General features: G+C 37.4%; 2 protein-coding genes across 2 annotated transcripts in view; one reads left to right on the top strand and one right to left on the bottom strand.

Annotated features, from left to right (window-relative positions):
- Positions 1 to 602: 602 nt before the first annotated feature.
- The window catches only part of LOC129776181 (uncharacterized), a 445,403-nt gene continuing 427,118 nt past the window's right edge, over positions 603 to 18,887 (top strand). The window contains exons 1-7 of the mRNA XM_055781659.1: positions 603 to 869; positions 3,447 to 3,537; positions 7,590 to 7,743; positions 8,343 to 8,705; positions 8,771 to 9,107; positions 9,170 to 9,315; positions 9,507 to 9,566. Coding sequence (XP_055637634.1) covers positions 3,452 to 3,537; positions 7,590 to 7,743; positions 8,343 to 8,705; positions 8,771 to 9,107; positions 9,170 to 9,315; positions 9,507 to 9,566 — 1,146 coding nt within the window. The 5' untranslated portion in view covers positions 603 to 869; positions 3,447 to 3,451. The remainder of the gene's footprint in view (positions 870 to 3,446; positions 3,538 to 7,589; positions 7,744 to 8,342; positions 8,706 to 8,770; positions 9,108 to 9,169; positions 9,316 to 9,506; positions 9,567 to 18,887) is intronic.
- LOC129776182 (EF-hand domain-containing protein 1-like) lies at positions 627 to 3,066 on the bottom strand. The gene is made up of 3 exons (XM_055781660.1): positions 2,227 to 3,066; positions 1,972 to 2,156; positions 627 to 1,913 (listed from the first exon to the last, which is right to left on the bottom strand). Exons 1-3 carry the CDS (start codon positions 2,958 to 2,960, stop codon positions 889 to 891), a joined length of 1,944 nt encoding a protein of 647 aa, XP_055637635.1. The 5' UTR covers positions 2,961 to 3,066; the 3' UTR covers positions 627 to 888.

Below are 18,887 nucleotides of genomic sequence, written 5' to 3'. Positions count from 1 at the left end.
GTCTGTCATAAGTATTACATCGTTCCATCGATGTGAAGCTGAGCAAAATTTTTCATATCTTGTTCACCCATCCTGATTTACTTGTTCCAACTTTCTGATGTGGGCAGAGGCAACTGTCAGTGTACCGTGAATTCGTAATTTTTCGCAGCAAAAGCTTGGGAAGTTCTATCTTTTTTCGCTCTTTCGCAAGTGATCCCGCGCAAGGCGCGTAGAAGTATATCCTAAGGTGGGCCAACTTACTAGAACCACTCTTCAGCCATCTTGGAAGTCTACTGTGTTTTGTTTGTAAACAAAACACAATACGCTTGTGGCCAAGCTCGCTCGTGATCAGTCCGTCTATTTCACGCTTCGAGGAAATAAATCCCCTTCTGCTTTCTTCCGTACTGTTTTCATATACCGCTCCCCTGACCAACTTAGTGACGAAACGGCCTCACCTAGTACCATAGACCCGTCTTGATCCCGCGCTTCGTTCTGATTCGCTGGCGAAAAAAGTTCGCAAACATTCGCATGAATTTGTCTTCATTGTGAAGGATTGAGAAACAAGCTTCAGCTAGATGTGAATTAGAGGTAACTTACTGTAGAAAGAAACATGCAGCGCTCATAACCTTATTTCCTAATGTAAACAAAAGTCAGCTGTTGCTTTGCGTATTTTGTTTTCGTTTATTTTACCGGCTCCCGTATAAGTTGTCCTCCGTTCGTATTTGTTTATTAAATTTTCCTGTGCTTAAAGCTGAATAGAAAAAGACAATATTAAATCTGTATTTAAATCGTGCTCAATTTATCCAATATAGAGTGCATTAGTCACTCACTCCCAGAGTGTTTTTCTGCTAATAAAGTGCTTCCCTGCGACTAAATTTGATAAGGATTAGGTGAGTAGTTCTGCTGCAATTAACAACAGTCTTCGAATCGAACCGATTTGCCAACTTTAACCACGTCTTCCCCTTCTATCTGACCCTGATGATGGAGTTCCTGTCCTTCGTTGGAGTGATATGTTTTTTTGATTTCCTCGTCCGGTATGACTGGTGATGGACAATCGTGGGTTTCTGAATGAACCGTTGGACGTGGTTTTTCTTTCTGTTCCTTTTCGTCCATAGAAAATCCTTGCAGCCGTTTGTCGACTTCCCCAACACCGGACTCTTCTGTTTGCACCTCTGGGCACCCAAATCGTTCACGATCCTCTGCGATGGCCTTTTGAAGATCTTCTTTGAGATGACCCTGCGAAAGCAGATAGGCTCGTACCGTCTCAATGGCATTCGGAGCAAACATCTCCGGGTGAGCTTGCATATATCGGTACACGTACAGATCGGCGCTGATGATTTTGAATCTGTGCGAGTGAACGGTGATAATTGTGTCAATGTAGAAATCCCGCGCCGTGTAGTACTCGGGTGCATTTGGATCGCAGTCCGGTTTCCAAACTTTGGTAGGTGAAAGAAACCTTCCTCCGCGTATACCTGAATTGCGAATTTTGGACTCCATAATGGAAATGGTTCCGTCCGCAAGCGACAGGCTGAGTACAAACCTCCGAATTGAATCCTCCGGATGGGCACTGTCTAGGATGCATCCGTAGCGTAAATATTTGTTCATGTTGATCAGATAAGTTACTAAATCTTTTCGCGGATGCTTCGGAACGAGGTTGTGGTGGGACGCAATAGAATCTTCCGGCGTGCCAAGCCCCAGATAGATGGGAAGCGCAGTGCGTCGCGCTCTTGGCTCCGGACTGTCCATTCGAACCGCATCCGGCTGGACGATTTTAAGAATCCGTTCGTAGTAATTTCGCGTGAAGCGATCGCAGCCAAGCAGAAGAAATTTTCGTCCGTACACGAAGATCGTGCCGCCGACGAGCAAATCCTTGGGGGAGTAATACTCCGATACTTCATGGTCGGATTGTTCCATACAAATCGATGGATAGGTTACTGGAATAAAGAGAAATTGTGGTATAAATAATGTTTTATATGTTTTGCTATTAATTACCGGGTTTGTCTTTCCAATTTTTCGGTAATTTTTGTTTTCGAAGCAGCATTGGAAAGTAGTCGCGTCCTTCTTGATTCTCCTTGAGCTCCTTTATGGACACTGTATCGTCCTCAAGAAAGTAGAACAATTTGTATGTCATTTTTTCACCTCCAGGTTGATCCGGTTCATCGAGAAGACAGTCAAAGCTGAAACATTGAAAAGAGGAGGTTACTAAACATGTTTATCATTTTTGTTGACCACTTTATGCACACTCACTGAAGTACTTTTCCTTGGTACTCCAGATACTTTCTTAGCTTATCCTCCTGCACCGGGTACATTTTGTGGTGTTTGAAACTTTGCCGGGCACTGATCGATCGTTCGTTCATGGCAGGATCAGGAGGCGGCAGCTCCATTTCGTTTAGTTCAATCCCATTGCTCAGGAGAAACTCCTTCGTGAACGGATCACAATCCGTAATGTGGAACACGTATCCGTGGATCTCCAAATCAATTCCGATGTTTAAATCTTTCCAACTGTACGTGTCCCCCCGGCAGTTCTTGCTGATCTTTCCTCGCCGTACCAAGCGACCCTGCGGATACCCACAGTTCTCGATCACCGGTTCCAGCACTGTCATCGTGTCGTCCTCTAGAAAGTACAATATATTCACGTATCGAATTCGGAAAGTTTCCCGTGGCGATTCGCAAACCGCCTGCCGGAAAAACGCGTAGAATTTAAGTGTTTTCTGGTCGAACAGCACGAAGTGTGGCCGGAAGGGATCGACCGGAAGCTTTTGGACGCGTCCGTATGTGAGTATCGGATCGTACAGCACGGAATCATTCTCATCAGTGCAGTAGTAGATTGAGTCCTCGTTCAGCTGCTCTCCGCCGAGACCACAGATCGGTTTTTCCGGCACAGGATAACCGTTGATGTACTTGAAACTCTGGGGTACATGATGCTTCCGACGGAACCGATTGGCGAAATCGTATCCGGGTAGTTTGGGAAGGCCTTCCATGTTCCCTGCTCTTCCAATCGACCGTGAAAAAACTGTTCACTATCGAGAAATTACTAGAAAATAAACAAATTATGCTAGCGCTATTCGGTTGCTAAGAGGCGCTGAGTAAGGACCAATTGCGCCTGCTGTGGTGCTGCCACTGTGTTAGTTAAGAAATCCACCTGTTGGATCTGTTTTGTTCTTGAATACGCGTTTCGAAGTTACTAGGTTCCATGCACTTATTTACGAACCATGGAATGTTCATTTCTTCATTCCAATTTTAGTGTTTGAATAGTGGAAAAATATTTTTCATCGAGCCGAGGAAGCACTTGCCGTGCTCTTACAGGGTGCGCCAATTAGTTAGGCGAATGTGTGTTCCGTTGTAATTTTTTTCTGTTTAATTTTTTTTTCATAAATCATGTTTAATTGGAAGAAGTTGTTCGATATATGATATTCTGTGGATCACCTCGATGAGGCTACTGATTGTATTGATTTACTTTGTTTCAGATAACATGTTACGTTATTCTAAGAATCTATCAGTGGCTCTCAACAATAAAATGTTTCTGACGCGGAGATATGGTGATCTAACTAAACGAGGGTAAGTATTCCCACATTTCTTCGCAGGTAAATGTCTTTACGTTTAGATAATGTCCCCGTAGACGCGTTCAATGAATAGTATAGAAAAATATACTCACATATTTAATAAAAAATATTAGGTTGGGGAAAACGTAATCCATTATTTTTGGGTGAAACTCTATTTTTAATATGCTTCGGATTGTCCGATTTGGGTCAAAAATGCCCCATTTTGTTGTAAAATTTGTTTTCATTCTAAAGGTAGCTTTGTAATGTCTATCTTAAAGGTCTTGGTCCTTATTGCAGCCATTCCATGCCAAACCGATATAGTGGTTCTTAGATTTTCGTCAAAAGTGGTAATTTTGTTCTTTATCGCAAAAAAATTGACCCGTATTTTTTAATTTTTTCATTAGTGTGTCCATTTCCATTTTAGTGTGGTCCGAAAAATCTTTTTTTTCCACTTTTTCCCGAAAATGAGTGTTTTCAAAAAATCATATTTTTTGAACCACTGAACCGATTTAGATGATCGACATATCAAATTGAAGCCAATTAGGTAACCTTTTAATAAATCTTTGGCTCGCAAAAGAAATGAATTTCATTTTTGTAATTATTGATTGTAGTCGTTTTTTATTGTTTTCGTGGCTTTGGACTAGAGGGCGCTATATATATATTTTTTTTAAATATTTTTTCTTAAAAGCTGAGAATTTGTTACATAACATATCTCGATATCAGAGATGCTATTTTTTTCGTTCTTGAGATATGATTTTTCAAAGTTAACCGGTGGTTCGAAAAATCATTTTTCCACCTTCCAAAAATGACTTTTCGCCAAAATTCATAATATTTGAATTACTGCATTTAAATGATCGACATATTAAATTGAAGCCAATAAGCTAATTTAAGCGGCCTGGCTTGCAAAGAAAAAGTATGAAATGTATCGAATTTTGTTAATACCCTGTAACTCACAACTGAATGGACAAACAATAAACAGCAAAACATTTTGTTAGTGTGGAATGTCACATTCACAATGAGCCTAATGAAATTGTATGATCGATATTACGCGAGATATTGGTCACTAAAGCCAGCTACCGAGAAAATAACGGATAACTTTTTCCCCAACCTAATATATGAAATCTGCTCTACATTTCAATTCTAGTTTTGTATTTATCAATAAAATCGGAGAAATCTTACTTCAAAATTTAATATAATGTTAAAAACTTTAATATCTCAAAAGATCCCTCTTGGATATTTTAAAATATTTTCTTGTTAGAAAATTGATCATGTCTCGTGAAGGATTAGGCCTTGTTCTCACTGCAGCGGGGCGTTAGCGTGGCTTGGGCCGGGCGTGTGACGCTTACGATTAATCGTGTGTGTTCTTACCGATGTGTTCACACCAGGCTGACGTATCGTGCGCGTGGTTTTGACGTGTGGCTGGCGCGCAAACGAAAACTCTTCACGCCGGCGATATTTGTACTTCTCCGCTTCGGTCTAGCATATGTTTGTTTGTAGTAGTGACATAATTTAAAATTTATTGTTTTTTTCAATTTTTTACGTTTTTCACCGTCCGAGTTTGTAGCCGGATACGTCCAAGGATGTTGGAATATTGAAAAATAAATCAATTTTTATTCTTTCATTCGAAAACACACATTGACAATTTTCATAGAACACGCTGAAGACACGAAAATATCGTGTCGAGAAGTGAACACGCCCCGCTCACGCCACGTTGACGCCCCGCTGCAGTGAGAACATGGCCTTAATCCTAGGGTAAAACGTTATATATAATTTTTCATATAGAATCACATATAGATTCAATTTCTTATGTTACTTTTCTTAAATAGTTACGATTTCACAAAGTATTGAACTTTAATTAATTTTTAAATTTATAATTTTATTTGCGAACTAACGTACAAATCTACACCTAGGTGGCGCTGCGGCGAAAGTGATGATGGTTTTAAATTTTGCAATGTAAGTTTATGGAAGGTTTGTAGTTCTTTCCATAAATTAGAATGTTATAATCAAAAAAGATTATTTGATTGCGATGCGCTTGGAAGAAATTTAATTCTACGCTATGTTATATATAACTTGTTATTTTCTTACCTCTTCCAGTAGTGAAAACTGTATAAATATTGACAATGGTTGAATCAAAAAAGGAAATTCGAGGGCACAATCTAAAACAAGTTGAAAAATGCATGGTTCCTGCATGTGAGAACTACCTTGGAAAGCCCGGAAGTAAAATCTACGTGATTTGTTTTTGGGTTTTAGGTTACATTATCATCATTTTCTTAGTTAAAAAAAAAATCCAGATGTCTCACCGATCGTTTACGTTTCGCGTTAGATCGCCAATTTTGAAGAGTCCGACACCGCAGCACTATATGTCAAAATTTGTTGAATTAAAAAAGCTTTCTAATAAAAATATATTTAAAAAAATGAAAGGGGTCTTTTAAGATATACAGGGCATTTCGGATTAAACGCTCACGCAACAAATTTTAATAACATCTACAAAAGTGAACCGATTTTTATTTTTAAAAAACGAAAATAAAGCTCATTTTAGGACATTTTCGATGTGCCCACCCTTTTTCCGATAACGCGTTTTAAACGGTGAACAAAATTCTTCATGCACAACTCTAACATTATGACATCGATGCTGTTGAAAATCCGAGTTATTTCTTCTTTAAGTTCCTCCAAATTTTGTGGCTTATTAACATATCAATGGCCCAGAGGAAGTAATCGACGACGAGAAATGTTGAAATTCTTATCATAGGAGGACAAAGTTTCATTAAGGCTTTGGTTGTTCAAGTAATACCAATTCACTAAAAATACACGTTTTTGTAAATTGTACATTTTGACGCTAAAAACCATCCGATCAGACTGAACGAGTAGCCGAGTATAATCGTCCCGAAGTGGGGAATGCAGTGTTACCATCCACGGAGCGAAAAAAAAATTATATGGAGCTATTCGATTTTTTTTGCGTTAGGGTTTAATCTGAAAGACCCTGAAACACAATGAAACACATGTTTCTGCATAACTCGAGAACAGATCAAGAAAATGGAGCCCAATTTGGGATGTGAGGGTTTTTATGTACGAGATTTTTTTCTATGATGGTATGACACCCCTCCCTCCTCTGGAATGGAGAGGAGGTCCCATAAAAATAATAAACATTCCAACCAAACACGACAATTTTCGGAAAACTCCGAAGGAAAATGGGAAAATTCGGAAAATTTAATTCGCATATGTTCTACAATTGCATACTGACAAGCGTTTTTAGTCCATTTGATGTTAGCGCTAGCGAAATTGATCTTCGTTCGAAAATGGAAATGGATTTTAATGTGATAAAACGCACTTCTATTTCGTCTTCTATCTATATAAATTAAAATGGATCGCCGAATGTGTTAATAAGAGCAAAACTCAAGAGAGGAATTGTCAGATTTAGGGCTGTCTTTATTCTATCATATTTTCTGTATCAAACATTTATTCCATGTAACGGAGAAACATGTTTTTTGCAAGTGATTGAAAAATCTTGAACGAGAATTGTGTCTGAAAATAATTTGATATTATAATGACGAGTTTTGGTAGAAGTACTACGAATTTTCTAGTTAAAGGTGATTTTAAAGGGTTGATTAGGAGATCAATTAAAGAACAATTTTGCGATTGGACCTATGAACAGCGCTTAGTAAGAAAACGTGGATGTGATAACGAAAAATAAATTTTGGGCGGGACGAAGTTTGCCGGGTCAGCTAGTCTAATTTAATATTTTAAAATTGTTCTTCGATTGGTTCGAAAACATAATTTTATCAATGGTAAATGTCGCGTAAAATAAATCCAATAGATTGTTGCAAAGATCCCAGCGATTCATCAAGAAATTTTCCAGTTATATAAGCATAGCTTTCCATTCTCCGTTACATGTTCAACTTTGTGACCTACATTTTACATCCCATAGCTTTCTGTTAAATGTAGTCCAATTACCACGTTTTTATCCCAGACATAATCACCGAAGCATCGCAACATCACGTCATTAAACATAAACCGAGAAGCAACAAAACAACAGATTTTTAAATGCATTTTTTCTACCACGTTCGACAGCCCGCTGATTGACATCCAACCGGCCGTTCGCGAGGCGCTCCAAATGGCACCCCAGACCGTGGTTGCACTCGAGTCCACCATTGTGACCCACGGTATGCCCTATCCGCACAATCTCGAGACGGCCCTCGAAGTGGAGCAGATTGTTCGCCAGAAGGTAAGCGAGCTTCGTTTATCTCATGGGGGGGTGGAATGATGCTCTGGGGAGAGACGAAGAAAACTGTTGTTCCCGAACTTTGGTCCCAAAAAATAATTGTGATGGAAATATGCCGGTCGGTGTCAGCATTGCGGTATATGCGTCACAAACGCCCACAGCAGTAGCATTAGAGGAGATTGTGAAAGGAATTTTTCAAGCTATAAAGGCTGGGAGAGATGATGGTAGTGGGAAAACTGTATCTATACCGACCGGCAGCAATGTTGCGACATCGGAATCTGCTTTGTGGCTAGGGTGAAGAAAGAATCCTTTTTTGTTTGGTTTACCAGATTGCAAAGGAAGATCTAAAATACACGAAGAATATCACATAAAGCACATTTATCTAATTAAAACTGAATTATTGGCGAAACGAAATAATAATGCAATATTCCAATTCAAGCTGTTGTCATTCCAGCGCTTCTTACAGCCCACGACAGGGTAAATCCAATTATAGGCGCTATTTGCCGTTCGGATGAGAATCCCTCTGCAAAGAATCAATTTGAATTTGACGATGTCACTCACTCATTTTTTTTGTCTCTCCCACATCCTTCTTCTGTTTGCAGGGTGCAGTTCCGGCTACGATTGCCATTGTGGAGGGTCGCATTCAAGTCGGGCTAAGTGGCGATCAGTTGGCTCGTTTGGCAAAAGCCGATTATCGACAGACAATTAAAACTTCCCGCCGTGATTTGGCTTATGTGTTGAGCAAGGGATTAAGTGGGGGAACCACGGTTGCGGGTACGCTTCTTGTGACGGATATGGTTGGCATTCGGGTCTTCGCTACCGGTGGTATTGGTGGCGTGCACCGAGGGGGCGAACACACGATGGACGTTTCGGCGGATTTGGTAGAGCTGGGACGAACGCCGGTAGCGGTGGTTTCAAGTGGCGTGAAATCGATTTTAGACATTCCAAGGACGTTGGAGTATTTGGTAGGACGAAGTTGCGTTACTTTAATCGGTTAATCGATTACATACGAGTTTTCCTATCCATTCAGGAAACCCAAGGTGTTTGTGTTGCATCATACAAATGTCCCGATTTGGATTTTCCGGCGTTTTACACCCGTTCCAGTGGTTCGAAGGCACCATACAACTTGGACAGTGCTTCCGAAGCTGCCAGAATGATAAGCGTAAACAGTGCCCTCGGGCTTCGGTCCGGTTTTCTGATAGGAGTTCCCCTTCCGGAAGAATTTTCCCTGGACCGGAAGGAAATGGATGAAGTCATAGCGCAGTCTTTGGCTGAGGCTGATCGTCTCGGTATCAAGGGTAAGGAAGTAACCCCCTTCATCCTTGCCGCCGTTTCGAGTATCACCACAGGACGAAGTCTGGAATCTAGTAAGCATAAATCGATTTATTTACCCCGTGGAATAGTTATTCATTATTTGATTTTCTTCCAGATATGGCACTGATCAAAAACAATGCGCGAGTCGCGTCGGAAATTGCCGTCGAGTTGTATCGCATCGAAAATCGTAAATGTGGTGTGGGAATAAGTGAAACTAGTGAAACGGAAGCTACGAATGTGAGCAGTCAGCGACCAGCGCCGGTTAGTTGATGTTTTACTCATTTTGTAAATATCTACCGATAAGGATAAGTTAAGATAGATTGTATTTGCGTTCTAAGCACGTGCCATTAAAACAGTTAATTTTAATGGAAAACACATTTTTCTGCATCATTGAAAGAACGGTCCATTTTTGGAGATTTTCTGCCGAACTATAAAACGTTCTTTAATTTTAGGTCGTCATTGGGGGTTCTATCGTCGACACCTGCATAACGGTGCTAGATGGCGATTTAAAGGTAAGTACTGTTGCCGATCTATTGGCTCTGTTTTTGTTGTTCAATCTGGAGGCAGTTATATAATTGGTCGGTGTTAAGTCAGAGGGGAACAAGTTGCAAAATTGAAACTTTCGAGTTATTGATTACATTTGGTTAAGCATTAAGTAAGCTGCATACTACATTCATCAAATTTGGATTCACGCATACAGCAGGAATAAAGGATCGAACTTGTTATGATTGGTCAACGAAAATCCGTCATAGTATGCAGTCAGAGCGGACCATTTACCATGGCGAAATGGCTCTTTCTCATGTGCAGACAGAGTGGACCATGTGACAATCAATTGTATATTGAATTTAAACAATATCCCAGCGCCGAATTCAGACCAACAAAACATTTTCTTGTAGCTAATAGGTACCTTGACGAAATGTGCTTGAACCCGTAAAATTTAAAATGTGCACATTCTGAGTATATTAAAAAATAAATTTGGTCCACTCTGACTGAACAGATCGGTGAAAAATGCTGGTCTTCGGTGTGAATGATCGCAAAATATACTATTTCAGAGTGCGATTTAGGCTGTAACGATGACATTGCATTCAAGTTTCACGATTCTATTGACAAATACTGTCTAAGATGATTGAAAATGGGAAGTTTATGCTATAACATAAAGTTTAAGCAATCATATACATGCCAGCCATAGATGGCGGAGACTATTATGCTGAACGCAAACAAATGTTTATGCAGTTTCCAACTCACAACCCTTCTCGCTCTAATTTTCATGGCAGCATGGCATACTTTGACTCAAAACTGTTAATTGATTGAGAAATATTTCGAAATTGTTCAGTCATAGTGAATCAAGTCTTAAATTTTTTTTCTTGATTTTATTGAAATGATCCTGTTTTTTTCCTGATTTGTGTACTTTTTACTTCATCAAAATAAAAATTATCCGTAATAAATATACTGGAATGGTTGCTAAAAATTTCTATCCTAACAGCTTACATAAAATAAGCTATTCGGTCCGCACTTGTATAATGCTTACTTTTAGTTCGATTATCATCTATTTATTCCGAAGCTATTCGCGTTATCGAACTACATTGTCAACATTTATAAAATCTTGGTGTGAAAGATAGATACTTTATCAGATCGGAATGTCCGAAAGCAGTTTCAAATCATTATTTTCTATAGCAAAAATAATTGTTTGCAAATTTCATCATCGAATTTAAAAAACCGACCATGTACATTTTGATTATTGGCCCAAAAACTCACCTATGAAAAATTTCAGCTCAATCGGACATGTTTTTCAGGGTTTCTCACAGCGCTCAAAGTTTAGATTTTGTTGACCCTCGAAAATCTCCCAAGAGAGGTATATGAAAAGGGGGGTTTTAAAAACAAATATTGTGATGCCAAATGTCTTCAAATTGCACGAAACTTCGAGATCTACTGATATCTCGATTTTTTTTGTCAAAAATCGACAACCTGGGACTTTTTTTCGGTATACAAGTTAAAACTTGCAATTTTTTTATATGAATTTATTTTTAAATATTTTTTGTGCAATACACTAAATTCAGATCTCTACTGTCAACAAATGGACCGTTTGAAGTTGGCGATTGACGAGAAACGTCCAGAATTGACCAACAGAAGAGGTGTCGATAAATGTTTCTATGGTGGTTTGACACTCCTACTCTAACCGCCCTCCCACTAATTAAATAATGTTTGGAAATGGAGATAAATGTAATTGAAAATATTTGTAGTTTTTTACCATGAATATGTATTTGTAAATCAATTTTATTGTACTCAAGTGAAAATTTCGCGAAACAGTAACATTTAGAGCAGCGAGATACTGTTCAATGGCCAACAAAGCTCAAGTGTTCGGAATTACCAGGATGCATTTGTTTACATTGCACTACTTGAATACCATTTATATATAAAATGTTAAAAGTTCGAAGAGAAAAAAGGATATAAATGAGTCTAAACGGACTGTCAAATACGTGAATTTGGATGCCGGGCAGAAATTTCGTGTTCGAAATAGTATTTATACCCTGGATGGTAACGAAAATCGAAGCTTAGTTTGGTGTCATAAAACAAATTATGTAAAAGCTCGATGAATATCTGCGACAATGAACAATTCGTTACGGACAATTTTACCGCATACTTGATCGGTCAAAGTGTATTGACGAAGCTCAGCAACAGGCATCGTGTTGCATCGTTCTTCGTCACCATTTGCACAAGATTTTCGTCAATAGTAAGTGACTAACATTGCACGGCAGTTGTCAATGATATTGATAAAACAGTGCAACTATGAATCTGAGAACCACTATATCGATTTAACTGACAGAGCTCGATATTGAGAAAGCAACGAATTCAATCACCAATGCGTCCAACTTGAGTTCAGCTCAAATTTTCAAATATTCGAATATTTACTTACTTTATCTCGAATTCAGGGATTTTCGTTCGGATTCAAAACAATTGTTTTACGCTCCTGATTAACACAACGGAGAACGAGTTTCTTTAAATATTTTTATTCCCTCTCTCCAATTTGATTTTCTGTTATGTATGAAGTATGTACAAAGTTTTAGGTAAGTTTTGTTTTATCACTAACAGAATAAATTTTCATAAAGTTCTATAATTATTATAAATACACTATTTTCATATATTTTCAAATTGTTTCCTTTTTTTAAAGTTTGTGTTTATTTTGTCGCTCTCCTGTCCACTTGCTGATCAGATAGAGTTCCACAGCTTGAGATACAGTTTACTCTGTTTACTATTCGTTTTTTTTAAATTTAAGATTTGTTGTTTTGTAGAGTGACTCATCATTTTACATCATTTGTTTTATGACATCATTCACTTACATCGTATTTGCTAGAAATGGTGGCGATGATTCGATTAGACTTCATTAAGTAACAAAATGTTATGGGTCTTTACTTAGAATGTTTGGAACTGAAGTGGTGAAAGGCGAAAGCTCGTTACTGCTGAAAATGTTTATTTCTACATTTCGATATTATGGTGGTGGAACTTTAACATTGATCTGAGCACACACGCGCATGCATACACGAGAGAGCAGTTGTTGTGTGGAGTGGTTGAGTGCGAAATTGTCGAGTTTATTCACGCGTGTCTTTTGATTTATTGCCATTTTACGATGGGTTGGGGGAATGTTTGCGAGCGTGGCTGAATAATTGGTTTGTGTGATATTTTAACAATCGTTTTTTTTTGCTGGTTTCATTCGCTGTGACACGCTGATGTTGCACAGCGTGACGGTCGATCTTAATTGAATGACGAGAGGAAATTACAGTTTTAAACTTCATTACCGTGATGTTGGAACGATCGAACATATTAATCCGTTTACACATCTGCTAGAGTTTACCATGCTTCTTGGTGTTTCTGGTTTGTTTCGGTGAGGTTGGGGATACGGATATAATTCCCATACATAACTCTGCTCTCTCTCAGACACACATACTCATTCTTTCTCGTTTGTTGCCGCTGGAATTTAATGCTGAGCTTCGGTCACGTAAATGCTTTCCACCAATAACAGAATGCTATCTCTCATGCACATTTATTAATTCAGTATTTATTCAGTATATGACAGTATATGACTAGGATATTCGTTTTAATTTTGTTCATTATTTATTTATCATACGGTTTAATTGTTGGTTTTTAAATTTAACTAATTAATCACTCGTGGAGTTATTTATGGGAACTTACGTACCACTTGAATGAGTCTGTCTCGCATTTAGGGTACATAGTTTCGGTGGAAAACTTTTCATTTTCCGCACGCTGCAGGCGGCAAACTTTCCACCGAGAGTATCCACTGATGAATATTCAATGTTCAATATTTAAGTTTCTCAATTTATTAATGTGTTCACTTGAAAAATATAACTATCTACTTGCAGCTGTTCTCACGAATTGTTTCGAATTTTCCCGTCTGGCTGTCGTTGGTCATCTCAACGCTGGATATGATTTTTTTTGTTTGTTTAGATTAACTTCCTGGATCATTATGTTCGGGCTATGTACAACAATAGGAAACATCCGACAACGATTTCAATGGGATACCGGAACACATAGTTATGTACATCATTTTGTTTCGTTTCGAAGTATGTTTCCCTATACTCCTCCCATCACTCTGTCTCGACTAAACTCTACATGCTATAGTGGAAAAATTGTTCAGTGAGGTGTCCCCGAATGTATTCCGAATATATTGTCTCCAAAGGGATGAGACGCTCAGGTTATACAAAATGGTTTGTTTGTTGGTTGGGTTCGCACTACCAACGTGCGTCGCTTTGGTTTTTTTGCTGTGTTTGTTGTATCATACAAAAATACACGAGTTTAGTTTTATCTCTCTCGTTCTTTGTTGTTTTGTTGTTGTTGTTGTTGTTGGGTGGTTTACTTTAGTTGTCTTGTTTCATGCAATACAAAAAAATTAAGGCACTCGACGTTCATTTTTTCCCTTTTTTAAATTTGTTCGTTTTTGCGAGAGTCGTTTTCGGGGGGCGCATTTCGTTCCGAATGGTAAACATTACGCACGCTACAAAATTGCGCTAGTCGTTTAGTTTTCGCTTTGTCGTTAATTCGATTTAGTTTTAATTTGCGTATATTTTTCAATGTTGTCTACGCGAAAATTGAAGCCGTATTTTGCGTTTGTTCCTCGTTTGGTTTCAAGAGATAGAAATAAACAGATGTTGAAAACTCCCAGCAGGATTGTTAGAGGAGAGAAGTGAGAAGTGTGCAAGGATGCCATCGCGAGCTTCAGCTAGTTCCATGTACAAAACCGAGATTCCGAAAGGAGAGACGAAACGATGTGGGTGTGATAGCTTAGTGGATGAAATAGTGTAACAGAGGACCTCACTGAAAAATTCTCATTGCTGCTTCCTGTCTTACTCTCGCGTGCGCTGTGTTTTTCGTTTATTGTGTGCTTACTTTACTGCGGGGTAAATTGTTGACATACCTACACTTTTCTACTTCTGTTTCTGATTTCTATTCGTTCGCTATATTATTTCAATATAAATGTATACAATTTAAAAATTATTTACACTCGGTTAAAGCAATCTCCCAAAGCAATTCTGTAAAGTGTTTTATTTCAGTTTAGGTTTCATATCATGGTTTTTTGTCTTAAATGTTATGCTTAATTTAAACGTGAGCTTTCATTCCGCTGTGTGCTATGCGCTCTCGGTGAGGGCTGAGTGGTGCATTCCGATATATTTTATTTCTTGCTGTGTTTGGTCATGTATTCAAACTCATGCTGTGTAGAGTTACTTAGCAAAAGGAAAAATATTGAAATTCAAGGACGAAAAAATTAACTGAAGAAATGTTTTTGTCTACACGAAAGCAACCCAATTGATCCGAAAGTCGCCGGTGCGTAGTCAACTACACAGGAGTAGAGTGGCTTCAATTCATAATGAATTCTTCAATTAATAATGAATACTAACCTCAGTTTCTGTAGAACTGACACTCTCTTTATGAGAACAAGATTCCTGCTAAAACCCTTACAAAAAAGGGAATGGCAGTGCGGTTTGTCAGACACTAAATTGAAACATAAAAATAATGTCTCTCTTTTTTGGCAGGCGATCTGACGTAGTGTTTACATCCATACCTCTCACGCTAAAGGTCATGAATTCGATTCTCACTCCCAACATTCTTCCAAAAATGGAAGTAAAGTGGCGAACCAGTCAAAAGTGTTGGGAGTCACTATAATACAAAAAAAATATACTTTTTTATTTTGATATATTTTTTTCTAGGTTGTAGTCTTGTCTACTCATCAACAGATAAATTAAACAAACATTAACTGCCCTTGAAACACCAACCTCCGAACAAACGTAAAATAATTGTTCTTCTGATGTTTTTTAAAACTTTTGGCCTGCCCCTAAACAATGCTTCAAACTTGTTTCCAGAACAAATGTATAAAAAAGTTTTCTCTCTGAAAAAATAAATAAATAAACAATTTAAGAAATCAATCTACAATGAATGAATAAGTAAATAAATGATGAGATGAATAACTGAGTAAACATATTAACTTCCCTACACATAAAAATTCGAAGTTTCGAAAGTTTATAAAAATTCGATGTATCACAAAGTTCGTCAAAAATAATTTTACCATCTTGGATTCATTTTTAAATTTTCTACATGACATTTTAAAAAAATAAAAAAATACATAGGGTAAATGATCGTGGTTTGTCCGATTTGGGGTGTTTTTACGCAACTAGTAAATGAAGATCTATTTTTCTTCATGGAAATCACACATAATCGATACGAGTTTGGGTTTGTTGAAAAGCCCCAAGTCTCTAGTTGCTAATACTGCTGATACTACCATAAGGTGTTCTTATGTTTTTCAACGATTTTTCTTAAAGAGGAATTATGATCATGGTTTGACCAAAAAATGATCATGATCTGTCCCGTTTTTGAAATCACCATTTTTGAACGAAAACATTCGAATTCACAAGTAGATGTTGCATTTATCATTGCTTGAGTTTACTGTCATCATATTTGTCCATACATAATTTAGGCTTTCTTCAGAATACTGTCTTTTCTTGGGTATTTTAAAAGTGTCCACCTTAACACACTCATCACAGAGAAACTTTATTTCTACTATGCGCGATGGACACAATAAACAAACTGCAGCGCGCCAAGCGGTTGTCATAGAAATCATGTGTACAAAACAACATTATTGAATTGGACAACTCATGATCAGAATTGAGTTCATCAAAATGCGTTAATTTAATGGTTCAGCTATGTAAATCTGATACAAATGGTGTGCAAGCAAGATGTTTACAATATTTGTATGTGTTATAATCCAGAGAAGGTCTGAATACGTGCCAAATAATCATCTGGTGATCGATTAAATGTTAGCTCGAATGAGGGGCGTATTGACACAAACAGAAGGTGTATTTTATAATCCTTTAAAACATGTGATTACGTAAAAATATACTACAAAACTACTGTGAATCATGAAAAAGACAGTTTTATCTATATGTTTTGAAACATTCGAATACCTTATTTGACACAGGAGCGCTGAATTGGAGCATTCAAAAAAGTGGGCAAACCATGGTCATATTTTCGACTGGACAAACCAAAATCATTTACCTTATATAAATTTAAAAAAAATATTAAAATTAAAAGACAATAAATTAGAAATATTTTTTCAAATATCTCGAGAATGGCTGCATTTAGAAGGGAATTGATCAAGAGCTTTTTTGTTTTAAATCCCATCAGGATTCATAATTTGTGGCTAATGATTGTTAACATACAAAAATTCGAAGTTCCAAAAATTCATAAAAATTCGATGTTTCACAAAGTTCGTCAAAAATAATTTTACCATCTTGGATTCAACTTTAAATTTTCTACATGACTTCTGTTTTATATGAAAAAATAAAAAAAAATTAAAATTCATATTTTAGATATTGCAAATTGAATTTGTAAATAATAAAAAGAGTACTATTTTTTTCTCAGTGTATATTTTTTCGCATTTTAACATGTATACTCTATAAGTCTTTCTAAGACACTATTTCGGTACGACGCATAGTTTTTGAGATTAAAATTATCAAAGATTTCTCTTACTAAAATCGATACGCCCTTTTCAAAAGTTAATTATAAAAAATAATAAATACCGAAACTACACCCCAATCTAGTGTTGGCAGAAAAGATGCTTTTTTTTGTGTTACAGGATCCAATGCACAGATGAAAGCACCTGTTTTTTAGAGTGTTAAAATATTTGTATGTATGGGGCAGACCTCTAATTCTTTCAGACTGAATGTCAGTTTGGAATTGTACAAAAAAAACCAAACCATGCCAAGCAGTGATTGGACTAAGGCCGGCTGGGTTGTAACGCTATTCCTCACAACCACGCTATCCACATAACCACTGGTGTCATCATACAAATGTAACAAAATATTCCACCAGATTATAAAGTCAAATTGGATCGTACAAGTATACATGGGAGAGAGTTTTTTTATTCTCAACAAAAACGGAGAGCGTATTTTAACGTGCACAATCACCCGGGTATTATGAATGATGTTAGAAAAATCTCAAGCAGAACTGTCAGTGGGGAAATCAATTCAGGGGAACATAAGCGGAAAATGTCAGTGAGGAACACGATATGCTGACTCCTGCCAGTTCAATAGGGGTTCAATTTGGATGTCACCCACGGAGGATCTACCCTAATAATTTTGTGGTCAAACAGAGAAGCAGATGATCTCTAAGGCCACGGAAAATCTGAATAAAATGCTGACATTTATCTTTTCATCTATCATAACTAAGGTTACGGTCAACTACCGTAAGGCTGCCCGTCAGGGTGTTATGTTCTCACTATTTAAAGAGGGAATTTCTTTTTTCTGCCGCATTAATCAATAAAAAATTCTAATTTTTCAATTTTACTATTTAAAAAAAAATATATCTTCATAAAAACGATACGGAAGATATGGAAGATATGTGTTTTTGCTGGATGAAGAGCAAAAAATATATAAACGTTCCTGAGTAACTCGATCTCATCTGTACGCAAAAACTGTACCCCAACGAATCTGCCTCAGTGTCGTCCAATCGAAAATTCTTATTGGATTTTGAGTTCCTTGGTGTACAAAAATAACTGGGGAGCAATTAGCTACAAACAGGTTATTGATAGAACCAATAGATCCATCCTCAGAGTCCACATGAATGCTGTACGCTCTTCCATTCCCGGCACCATGACAAAGCATTATCGAATGAGTTTGAGTTTTTTTGTTAATAAAATTGTATCTTTGAGTAAAAATTTGTTGCAAATGACCCATTTTCCATTTTCCAGTCACAACCCGCTTCATAAATGAATCGATTTTGTTGTAATTTAGCTGCGATTGAGTAAAAAATGCGCATCAGGACCATAAACACTATTCACATTTCTTGCCATTTGGCTTCCGTTTTCGCTTTTATCGAACAACTGTAAAATATGGCATGTTTTTTCACAATACACTATTTGAGAGCTATGTTTAGTAGAATCTCAACTTTCTAATGCCATCTAGCATAACCTGGTCGCACTCACTCGGCGTGAAACACAGATTGCTTGAAAAATAATGATTTTTTTGCGTATTACAAAAAATCGCGACAAAATATCAGCCCTATACAATTGATTTATTATTGTGAGTTGATATTAGTGTATTTTTACAGCATTTTTTAAACACGGAAATTGCTTATTTGTCTGCCGATATCAGTTTCATCATCGGAAAAACATCCACACCAAAAATTAAGTTGATTGCAGTAGGTCACGTTAAAAATTCCTTGATGGTAACTCGTTCCGAACGGTCACTCAGAATAAAAAAATATAATACAATCGTGTACAACGTTCCATGGACCACCACTACTTGCTTCCCCACGCGAAACGTGAAAAA

Source organism: Toxorhynchites rutilus, chromosome 3 (genome assembly GCF_029784135.1).
Source record: "Toxorhynchites rutilus septentrionalis strain SRP chromosome 3, ASM2978413v1, whole genome shotgun sequence".
NCBI lineage: Eukaryota > Metazoa > Arthropoda > Insecta > Diptera > Culicidae > Toxorhynchites > Toxorhynchites rutilus.
The sequence above is the reverse complement of the archived record's forward strand: the minus strand, read 5'-3'. Positions and strand labels throughout refer to the sequence as shown.